Source organism: Limanda limanda, chromosome 19 (assembly GCF_963576545.1).
Source record: "Limanda limanda chromosome 19, fLimLim1.1, whole genome shotgun sequence".
Lineage (NCBI taxonomy): Eukaryota > Metazoa > Chordata > Actinopteri > Pleuronectiformes > Pleuronectidae > Limanda > Limanda limanda.
The window spans coordinates 11,953,180-11,965,689 of NC_083654.1; the positions used below are offsets into that span (position 1 = coordinate 11,953,180).

The window sequence follows — 12,510 nt, forward strand, 5'->3', positions numbered from 1 at the left end:
GGAGCTCCCCGAGTTGAAAGGGAAACAAATTGAATTTACAGACACAATGGCATGAAAGCTGACAGAGGTGCACGAGAGGATATCGAAATATGGCCTGGGACAATGCAGCAACTGTTAAACACATCAGACGTCACAAAATGCCCGGTTCAGGAGCTGCGGCGGCACAAAACGCACAAACCGTGTGTTGAAAATGAGCCTTTTCTTTTGGAATCCGACAGCTCTGTATCACAGTTTGAGATGAGGCAATTTACTGGGCGGCTGTCTCATCCACAGGGGTGCCTCTGCTGCACTCTCCTGCTCTGAATTGTAATTTATTTTGAGCGTGCCCACTACTATAGCGCAGTGCGTGAACCGAGGGCAGCCCTCAATGAGTCATGCATAATAAGGAGACTTGCGCTCAAGCTTCAGCAGTCAGATCAGAAAATCTGCCTAAATTACACCAACGTGATTTGCGTTAAGTAGGTAATTCCAAGTTCCAACGCACGCAGGCAGGTGCACACAACTGACTGCTGGTATATGCGTGTGATCGTCTAATCTGTGTGGACGGTAATCTGATTAGGGCAAATGAGATCTGGGAGAATCAGGCCTGGGTAACTTCTTGTTTGCAAAGATGTGTCGGTGTTTAAAGGTGTTTTTATAAATCTGCAAAATAACTAAATCTACAAAACGTGTCTGTGGAGCCAAGCGGCCTGTCTGCATTGTGTGACCGTGCATGTGAAGTCTGGTGAATGAGAGCGACCATAAATGGGGGGAAGAGGGGTGGAGGGAGGCAGTGGGGTCCTCGGGGTCAGGAGATTGAAAACCAGCAGCTGTCTAGTTTGAAAGAAGCAGGGCGTGAATGTGTAACTAACCTCACACACACACACACACACACACACACACACACACACACACACACACACACACACACACACACACACACACACACACACACACACACACACACACACACACACACACACACACACACACACACACACACACACACACACACACACACACACACACACACACACACACACACACACACACACACACACACCTACACAAACACACACACTTACAGCCAGAGCCTGAGCCCGAGTAAAGATCCTCATCATCGTAGAACTCGTCTCCCGTCGAGCCTTCGTCATCGCTGGATGGCGACCACGTCTGTCCCTGTTGGCGACACAGAGGAGGGGGGAGGGGGGAGGCAGATGACAGAGATTAGAATTATTCATCATGAATGACTGAGCTGTTCGTCATTCACATCGGAAAGACGGACCACTTTGGCAGATTACATGCACGCACACACAAGCAGTGTGGTGGCGGGACAGGGTAACATCTGTCTGTCTGACGCTCTATGGAGGAGCATAGTTAATGAGTTGATCCAAAGCTGGGATTTTGTCAGAGGAACATCAAAGCATTTAAGGAGAGAGGGGTTTCATTTAGTCGTGTCAATCGCAGCTGATGCTCAGCCTGGAGAGACGCACAGCGCAGAGAAGCAGTTCACTTTTGAACTCGGGCTTCAAGGAGTCTTTTAATTAACGACCAAAAGGGTTAATCGTTATTTCAAATATTAATTTAGTCAGTAGGATGTTATAAAAATACACATTTTACAATCCCAATACATAACTGATGTCTTTAACTGGCTTTTATGTGTTTAAAACGGAACAAAACAAATTCTCTAATGTGATAGGCTGAAACCTGAAACTAAATTTCCTCAACCAGTTGTCAAATTATCAATCAGCTCATCAATCGGTCAACTTGATGTCTAGTCACTTAATTGTTTGTATAAATAAAATGACAATACTGGCATGCAATATTTCACTCTGGACCAAAATTGCAGCAGTGTTGTTTATGGGGCCATGAAACCATCAACAGTCCAAAACCCCAAAATGTTCAGGAAATATCAGTCTCTTAAAAGTGCAATTTAAAAATCCACAATGCTGCATCTCTGGACATCTTCAAAAACTCCTCAAACACCACCTGCTCACTATTGAGGATTTTTTGACCATCCTCAAACATTACTTCTGTACACCATTGGATGAGTTGGGCCCGTTTCGTTCCACAGATACTCCCTTCTCTCTCCATGCAGTACCCAAGGTCAGGTTATAGATAAAGAGCCAACCAACAGTAGATTGTAGCTTCTAGGTTTAGCGACTTTTCTTACCAAATCATGTTCACAGACTAGAAAACCTTCTATTCTTGTTACGCAGGAAATGGCAATGAATAATCATTATCTATCATGAGGCAACCTAAATGAAATGTCCAGTTACCTTGAATAAAACTGTTGGAAACATTGTTGGAAACATTTGAGAGGATGTAAATCAACTAGATATATAACATAGGTGTAGTTGTTTTTAGACGTTTTAATGTTACAGGTTTCAATTACTTACATCTGCACTTTGAGGACTTATCTATTTATCTCTGTGAGGGGAGAACGTGAGCTCAGCTGGCGACCTCCGTCAGGGTCAGGTAAAGAGAGATTAGTTGTGGATCGTTTGAGGGTTGCACCTCTGAAGTGAACGACCTCGAGTCTCCGGTCACTTTGAGGCTGATCCCTCCTCTCTCTCTCCCTCCTCTCTCGCTCTCTCTCTCTTTTTCTCAGCATTCATCTCCCTTTCTCTTGACCTCAACCCCACATCCCTGCCCTGTTTAAAGACACACTTTAGCACTCAGAGGCCTTTTTCCCATCACACAAGGTCAACTAATAGTTATATCAGATCCATGCACTTAAGAGACACCACCCATACTGCAGTGCGATGATAATCAAACTGCGTTGCACATCACTGCTCTTTTTAAAGATGTGCATATAGTCTACATATGTTTTAAGTAGGTATAGAAAACACAGCAGCCACATTATAATTGTGATAAATTGAGCATTTATTGTGGAAATATACCAGGTCTCAAATCATTTCTACTGATATGTTTTATTGCTATTTTCTTACTTTCTTTCACAATGAATATTAACTTTTCATTTTACTATTTTTACTCGATCAACATTGTCAGTTCTCACTTCACGACTGACCGGCGTCAGGTTGTCACACACCTCATAACCTTTTACCAGGGGAAACCCATTATGTCTGGTCACAAGGTCCTGGCTCTGATTGGCTGTAGCTGTTGTTGATTAGTCAAGCTGTAGGGTTCAGTCACACGTATGATAATCGCCTGCTGAGGTGGATTACGCATCATCGCTTGTTGAATATGGGTCCACCACTGCTACATTTCCTTAAGTGACTCTGCACATATCCTGCTAAGTAGGAGGTGATGTGACAGCAAACTTATCCAATCGCATCTTTTTTTTAGGCGAGTACCAACAATTTTTACACTTTAAAGCTCTTTAATTTATCTTTAACCAGTTTAACAACAGCTAAATGCTTTCCTTCCTTACCAACTAGTCATCAACTGCCTTTGTTGGTCATTTGTCTTGGTCAGGTAATGGATAAAAGATTTATGTCAGCTGGTTGCTGCATGTGGAAATGACACTGATCAGAACAGTGAGAAGGAACCAGGAAAGTAAAAGATTTTTAAAAACCAACACTAAAAGCAGCTTGAACCTCTGCATAGCAGGGGGGGTATATACTGCAGAGTCAGGCCTTCATTTTCTGTGGGATCATCACTACAAGCAACAACATTTACATACAATTCGCTTGTTGTTAATAAAATATGTACATCCTGTAGTAGTAATGTGTATTTACAGTGAGGCCACTTCTACTTATGTAAAGGAGCTGAATCCTGGTTTCTTAACTGAATTTAATACCTAGATTGAGCAGTGCGCTGTTTTAATGCCAAAAGCAAAGGGCTGGGTTCAGCTCCAGGTAATGGAAAACAGTCGGGCCACTGCTGAAAATGTGACCAAAGCAAACTTATCACCTCAGCAATCTAAAGCCCATCCTGAGGCCCTGCAGAGCTGAGAATTTACTAGCCTATTGGATGCTCAATGTATATACATGCACAGATACACACATACACGCACACACACACACACACACAGAAGCTCAAGCTCCTCCCCGGCTCCAGACAGAGGAAACCTGATGCCTTTAAAAGCCAATAAAAGCATAATGGAATCTAGAAACCCGAGCATTTCAGTCCATCACATCGCAGCATAAGTCGGAGCTGAAACGCTATATGTACCTCCTGAAATGAGATTGACTTGAAGTTGCCTTGACACACCGAGGATATGAGAACTGAGAGTGAGTGTGCTTCACACTTCCAGGCTAAAGTGTGTGTGTGTGTGTGTGTGTGTGTGTGTGTGTGTTCACCGAAAGTGCCATAAGAACTGAAAAGACGTGTCAGTGTGAGCATGGCTGCCAGTGTGTGTGTGTGTGTGTGTGTGTGTGTGTGTGTGTGTGTGTTTTGTATTCCAAGGACCAGCTTTACAATGAAGGCCGTTGCTATGGGCAACATTTGCCTTTCACAAAAATTCCCATCTCCCAGTAAGAAGTTACCAGACCCTTCCACACACACACACACAAACACTTTAAGTGTTCAAACTACACAAGCAGGTGTTATGTAATGTCAAATAAACAACCTAAAATTCAACATCAAAACAGTCTGCTCCCCCCCCCCTTTGCCTCCCCCCTCCCCCCTGTGATCCACAAACTCCGTGCCAGTGTATCCCCCCCCATCCTCGCCCCATTTCCCTTTCATCTTAAACTCCATTCCCTTATCTCGAGGCTAGCCCCCTAAATTCAGCGTGACTCCAAAAACACACACTTAAATAAACACACATCCGACCCCCGAGGCGGCTCCAGAGTCCACCCCAGGGCCCAAACCCCTCTTTTTTTTTTTTTTACAAGTTCCCGACACAAAAACACACAAACCAACCAACAACAACCTCCAAGACACACCATTTCCAGTTCTGGTAGTAGTGTGGTTTCTGTTTTTCAGTGTGCATCATGTGTTGTGTATCCCAACCATTAACAGTAATGTATAAGCACCTCCTGGGTCTCGACATGTTTTATTTACGACACAATATTATATCTTTGAAATAACGGTATGTCGGGCAGCAGTGCGTCACTGTATGTAATTACAGTGTGTGTGTATGTCTGAATGGGTATAATCACAGGTTTGTTTGTGGTGTGTGTGTACATGGGCGCACAAATACCCCTCAGACGTATTTGTGTGGGTTTTATGTGATTCTGGGGGGAGACGAACAGGGCCAGCTCTGCATTTCGCCTGCGTTTCGGGAGCTATAAAACAGCTATACTTTCAGCCTGTGCCACATTGCTAACTAACCACAATGAGGCGCAACCAGCGCTCGTCTACTGCACACATAACCCGGGGCCAAAATCATCTGTATGTTGCCCTAAATTTCCCTCATTTTGCATTTTTGTTCCCAGTTGTTATAAAAGGAAACTGTAGGATGACAGCTGTATACACCGCTGGATCTGCGCGGTGAATTCAATCTTGGTTTCTGGCAGCGTATGAAGCGGTGCCATTGTGAGAGGTGCGGTGCCAGTTGGAGTCATTTTAAAACAAACAAGGAGCTCGGAGTATATAATTATGTATACTTGTGTAAAAAGAGAAGGGGAAACTAAATTGAAGGAAGGAGCAGAAAAAGAATTGGCGTTTGTTAAGGTAATGTCATGTTCTGACAAAGCCAACACAGGTATGTCCTATTGAGCCGTGACGCAGGTGGAAACCTGATCTGAAGCAGACAATAGGCTTTGAAGTATACATTTAATCCTATGCACTATAGCAGCTGTGTGTGGGTTTTAGTTTGTGTGTCTGTGAGCTCGTTTTACAGGTTCAAAGCCGGGATTTTATACCTGAGCTCACAATGCTGCAGCTTCACAAATATTAATAATCCACAGGAGACGATTTGTTCCAGATTTTAATTTAGGATCAGACTCGGAAGAAAATGCAGGATTATGAGGCTGAGTGTGTGTGATACAAACACAGCAACACTGCAGCAACCTGACAATGAGACAAGGTGTGTGTGTGTGTGTGATGGTTATATGACAATTTGCAATGTGTGTGTGTTTTGTTTGTAGAAACAATGGGTGTATACAATAGGAAGTAGAGGTAGTTATACTGATTCATCACACACACACACACACACACACACATCTAGTGAATGTGTTCTTGGCAGACGTGGGATCCAAAGAAGATGTATCTGGTTGTTTTCTTGGCTGGTCCAGTTCAGTATAGTTCAAAGATCCCCCTCTGGATACAGCTGGGCAGATACAGAGCCTCATTATGATTGTCTTCAAATGCATTCCTCGGTAACCCAAGAGGCTGCGGTTGCTGCTGCACAATGCCTGGTACACACATACACACACACACACATTTTAAGCTATAGCTGCAATGCCGCTAAGCTTGGGAGAAGTAATTATTGTGTGTTTTTTTAATATGTGAGATGTTATCGGAGCGAATGTCCTCGATTGCCGCAGCATCTTTGAGCTCCGAAACTGTGAAGAATCATTTGAATACTCCCTCTGCTCCCTGGCACCATCTGTGAGTCCCACTCCTCGATCTGTCCCTCCATTTACTGCACGTTGATGGAGAACAGGAGGAACAATGGAGGACCCTGTGGTCGTGTCCACTGAAGTCTTTATGTCCATTTTTCCCCCAATGGTGTTCATTTAGAAAACATCCTTTCTTATTATCTGGTGGATTTACAGATATTGCATCTTGAAAAGTAAGGAAATTACCAAATGCACCTTTAGATGTCCTGGGCTCATTACACCAATTCTGATGCTTGATTTTTTTCCTTCATTACAAATGTTCACCATGCGAATGGTTAGCATATTTTTTCAGCCTAACATTGCCTATATGACCAGTCAAGTCATTTTTCTTGTCTTTTGCCAAGACATTACTTGGCAAAGTCTCAACCTCAGCACGCCAGTCTGTCCCGTGAACAAAATCCTCTCAGTATGTATCCAGATTATAACACTGGTGATTTATATTCCCTCATAATTAAATAAAGTCCACTTGCGTCAACTTCCCCTATTCCATTAAACGTCTTGTGACCTTTCAGCTTCATCTTGTGACCCCCCGCGTGTTTAGAAACCACTCGATGATAAAACGGTTGTAATTGCGCATCCTCGTGGTACAGACTCATTTTAAATGATGTCACATTTGATATTTATTGAATCTGTATACAACAAAGCTGAGCTCTATACCCTTTTTCACCAGACTTCCTTCAGCCATTTACCTCCCTGACCTCCTTGTGTATACTGTGCATCTGCTTCTGGAGTGAGTGCATGTGAGAATATTGCAGGAGAAAAACTCAGAGCAAGTGTTGATAATTTTTCTAACACGCAATGCACACGAAACCGGAAGAATACAAATACCTCAAGAAGAGAAAGAGGCGCCATGAACGTGGAGGACGAAGATTTCCATTTGGAAAAAGCACAAGATTTGAGATAAGCCATAAGGGCCGACGCTGGAGCCGTTCTGCTGTCTCCGGAATGTTCGGAACATTTTATTGTGAATGCGTCTGACTTGGACAATCTCCTGCTGCTTTCTTCATTTGTGAAAGGCAAACTGTCTGTTCCCAATTTTCCGGAGTTCAAAACTGCTTCTTTCAGTGTGACCATGGCTTATTAACAATGTGCATTTCAGCCACTAATAGACAGTCCATGTCAGGCCAACTCATATTTGTCCCAAATCATGACATGAGCAGAGCCACACCACCAAACTAAATGTCCACCATTGTTGCAGGAAACGTTTTAAACCCTTGTGTGAGGGTGTCCGGTCTGACCTAAAATGCTGGATGCCAAACCTGTCAAACATGTAATGAGAGCTGTGCCTAAAAAACAATAATCATCTGTCAAAAGTTGAGAGATCAGGCCTGAAATGAGGTAAAGTGATCTTCATGGGCCACTTCTCCCACATCCCTGCAGTTTAATTCACTGTAGCTGGAGCGCCCACGCTTTGTGATGCAGCTGCTGATTTAATGACATGTCTGTGTCCGCTCCTCTGCAGTCTGACCCGCTCCGATAAGAGGTGCAGAGTTTGAGCCATGCCACTCAGTGACCAAAGTGGACTGTTGATAGCTCTCCACCTGGAAAAGGGTCATGGCCACTTGGCACGTACGCTCTGGAACACTTGCAGGGGGGAAAAACTGCAGCCAGTTTACTGGTTGTACTGTTATACGCCCACCGCCTCTTCTCCAGCGTGGATCCCCGACCCTGACGGTATAGTGACCTCTAATCTCCCTCCATCTTTTATTGCTTTTCCGCTTGGTCTCACTCCCTCTCTCACAAGCTGGGCGGGTTGGGGCCGCGAGCATGGACGCTAACACACTTACTGTCAGACAAGGAGATGAGCGAGGTGGTGTGTGTGTGTGTGTGTGTGTGTCTTAGAGAGAGAGAGAGACAGAGACGGAGAGAGACAGAGACACAGAGAGAGAGACGGCGGGAGAGAGAGAGAGAGAGGGTTACCAGGTGATGGCCTGGTTAAGACACCTGCCACCTTTAGCAGAGATTAACACAGAACAGCTCTGCACAGTCACACAGTCTCACACGCTTATAGAGACACACACTCACACTCACACGCACACACAGAGAGACAGAGAGGGTCAGATGTCGAGACAGTGTCTTGTAGCAATGACGTCAGGTGAACCTTCAAACAACTCACACCTGCACGCTACAGCCGAGGGGGGTCAAAGAAATCCTGTCTCTGTGAACACAAGGTGACATAAAGTCTTAGAATACACTCCTCTATTCATGGACACATGATGAGCCAATGGGCCCCTGAGGTTAGAAACATGAAAGGGCCCCTCTTCTCAGCAGAGTATAGCCTTACACAGTGTGCTCACTTGTTTTTACACTGTATTCCACATCGTGCTCATTTCGAGCCAGATTCACAGTAGTGATCAAGGGACGGAAGTAGGGAAGTCCCGTCGGTTCGGAATGTCAGGATCCTAACATTCACTAATTAGCACATTATACAAAGTACATCTGAGATATCGAGTGATATCTATAGATACTTCAGTCGGAAACAAAGGAGCAGCAGTGTTATTCATAGAGCTATGGGTTCTATGGTTGAAACCATTTTGTTCATGTTTGGGGATTTTTAAAAATGGCTTTATAATACACAAACTGAAAAACCGTGAATGCAACCTACTCACAATCATCTCTTTTATTCAGAATAAAAAGTACAGTACAAATGCAGATTTATGAAACCATTTCATCAAGGGTTTCAATGTTCTTTCAAACGAAAAAAAGCAAGAATGTTTTCCGCAGTCAATGCTGTCAAGCCTTATATCAGCAGCGTTCAGCCTGTGGCTCCAAATCATACAGCGGCTATCAAATTGATTCCCTCAGCTGGATGATAAATACATACATTCACAGTCATGGCTGAAATGTCTGTCAAGAACGTGTCCTCCTCGCTTCTTTCAGCCTCCCAGGCCTCTTTTTGTGGCAGTGAGCCAAGTTTTAAAAAAAAAAGAAGCTCCAACTCTTAAAGGGCAGGTTATTATTTAGCGTCAAGAGATTCTGTACAGTAACAGCTGCAGCGGGGGGTCATCAGCAGCCATCACTTTGTGTTTGCATGAGGGAACCTGCTGAGCAATTTTACCCTGATTAAGCCGTTTAAGAGATGGGAAGTGGTTCTGGGTGGCTGTGAGGGGGATTAATAAGGAAAGTGTGTTGGATGTCAGTGTTCAGACTAATTTTAAGGTTTAAAACAAAAATAAAGTCTGACTTTTATAGCTGCTTGTGATATTTTTAAATATGTAATAATCTAAAACTGCCCTCCAGCGCCCAAGTGGACATGATGCTGAGTGGGAAGGCTGATTTAGTCCACTGCCAAACACATTTCTAATCTCGTCCTGCATGTTTGTCTCAGTTTTTCACACCCGAGTGCTCCCCATGACCGATCAACGTGGACCACGGGAAAGAAATGTAAACACGCTCATGTTCAACAGCCAGGAAATAAGTGAAACACTTTTACTCCCTCCACTATTCTTAGTTCTTTCTGCCGATAACATTTCTGATAGCGCTACCATAGCTGATCCAAAATCGCAGTCACTGCTGGTCGTATTAATTCCCCGCAGAAAACCAGAGGGAGGATTGCATTACCCCGGCTCTAGTTTGTTATTCCCGCTCACTCGGGACCTGAAGCCGCCTCCGAGCAGCACCAGACCACAGCTGAAAAGCATCCAAGCACTAATATTATCTTTCTAATATTATCTTTCTCCACTGAGTTATAAAGGACAAAAGATGATCCAAGTGATGAATGGCCTCGTGGAAAGTCGCGCATTTGCTAAATATGGTGCAGTGAGTGGCTCGGTCAGAGAGCTGCAGGGACAGAACAGGTGCACAGTGGAGGAATAATAAAAACAAAAAATAACATGCATCTGGATTGTCTGAATCTAAATCCGATTTTAAGTCTTTTTAATTTTCATCTCACGCTGTTTATAGGCTACCAAACACTTAACAGAGCATTACTTCATATCAGTTACTAAAGCTTTTCGTTGCAAGCATCACCATTAATCCTCATTAATGCTCCCTGCACTCCCTCTTTTATGCAAACGACTACGAAGGCCTTTAAACTGAGAAACTGACTTTAAATTATTCACCCGAAATGTAACAGAATATGATCAGTCCTCTCCGTCATCGTCTCACAAGCAAAATACTGACCTCGTTCTAACAACATACACTGTTCTCTCTCTACTTTCTCTGTATAAAGTGTTTCCCCTACAATTTCTTGCGCCATGGCTTCATGATGTGAAGATTCAGGCATTTAGTTTCTTCAATAGGGTTTTCCGTTTTCACATTTTTTTTTGTGTGTGTGGCTGAGGCTCCCACTACAGAGGAAACCCTGGTAGGTATAGTAGTTTTCCTTAGGTTGATTCACGTATGTAAAGCAATGTTATGTCATATTTTATTCATGTCAGCCTCACTGTTTACTGTTCACCAAACTATGTTAACTGCTAATGCAACAGGAAAAGCCTTCATGGGATGGGGGCTGAAGGAGCAGGAACTGTGGGCCCCGGGAGGCCGAGTGTGTTTAACCTGTAATGTGTCCGTTCTTCCAATAAAACGAGCAGCTGACACTGAGACTTGCCGCAGACTCAGTGGAGGTCACATGACTGCGTAGCGGCACATCAGGCGGCCTGTAACCGTGTAATGGACTGGAGCTGTGAGACTGCCACACACACACACACACACAAACACACGCACACACACACACACTAATGCATAGATACACTCAGCGCTTGGTGAAATATGGAGGAGCAGTATGATGGGAGGAGGGGTGATACAGAGAGAGAGAGAGGCACAGAGATGCATATCTGTATGTAGGACCCAGCTGTTACACTAATCTGACAATCCAGCAGGATTAAAGACCACATCTCAAGGCTAGCACACACACACACACACACAAACACACACAGACAAACACACAAGGCCTCTCTGCGTGAAATACTCCTCCATTATATATGACCTTATGAAACATGCATCTGTGTGTGTCACTGTCCTGCTGCCAGAGATGCCTTGAGATTCTGACACAACTGCTGCTCCCACACTACACAATATACCGCCGTGCATGTGTGTGCTTGTGATTCTGTGTGTTTGTGTGTGTGTGTGTGTCTGGTGATGTTTAGTGGAGAAATGTTGCAGAGAGCAGTGAATGTTGCGGGTTGGCTGGCTGGTCAATGACTGCGTTTTTGTGGCTGCTTCTATGAAGTAGTGGAGAGAGATAGAAGGGAGCAAGGCCGAATGTGGATTTATGGGTGTGTGTGTGTTTGTGTGTTTGTGTGTTTGTGTGTGTCTGTGTGTGTGTGTGTGTGTGTGTGTGTGTGTGTGAGAGAGAGAGGGTGATTATAGCCTGACTCAATGGGCCCATTTCTGCAGGGCCAGTGGGAGGGCGCGGTGCCTGTGGCTGGAACTTTTCTTGTGTTTCTAAGGAACTTTTCAAAAGGGCTCAGCAATGTGGCTGCGTGTGAGAGAGCGAGCCCTGCAGACCATGATGCCTTTGTGTGGCAGCGAGAGAGAGAGAGAGAGAGGCACTCAGAGTACACTCAAAAAACGGTAATCAATGGTCTCCTCTCAGCCCCGAATCGAAAAGCGTAACACACACACGAGGAAATGCACACACAAACAGACGATGATTAGAATCACATTTCTCCCCATATACAGTGATGCGAGTCACAAGGCAGCATCTGTGTGTGTGTGTGTGTGTGTGTGTGTGTGTGTGTGTGTGTGTGTCCACATAATTACAGCCTGTGTAATCAGGCTAATGACAGTCATGCGACTTTACAGACCCCAAGGATAAAATCAATGCATAAAAGGCAGAGTTTTGGAGAGGACGCGTTTAGATTGAGAGAACTTGAAATAAGGGGAAAACACAGTGAGTGAGGGATAGAGGGATGATGGGGCCGGAGGCGGGTGGGAGGAGAACGAGAGAAGAGCGTTTTTGTCTTTGAAGCAGGGGAAAGAAATCCAATCAGCCCTGTGTAATTCAATATGGGATTGAAAGATGCACCTTTTTGCCAGTGTGTGTGTGTGTGTGTGTGTGTGTGTGTGTGTGTGTGTGTGTGTGTGTGTGTGTTCGGCGAAATGTGTTTTATTATGA

At 44.3% G+C, this 12,510-nt stretch overlaps 1 protein-coding gene across 1 annotated transcript in view; it reads right to left on the minus strand.

The window, feature by feature from the left end:
* Window positions 1–12,510, minus strand: part of sdc3 (syndecan 3) — a 34,096-nt gene that overhangs the window by 6,887 nt on the left and 14,699 nt on the right. Inside the window, exon 2 of the mRNA XM_061093094.1 lies at window positions 1,065–1,158. Coding sequence (XP_060949077.1) covers window positions 1,065–1,158 — 94 coding nt within the window. The remainder of the gene's footprint in view (window positions 1–1,064; window positions 1,159–12,510) is intronic.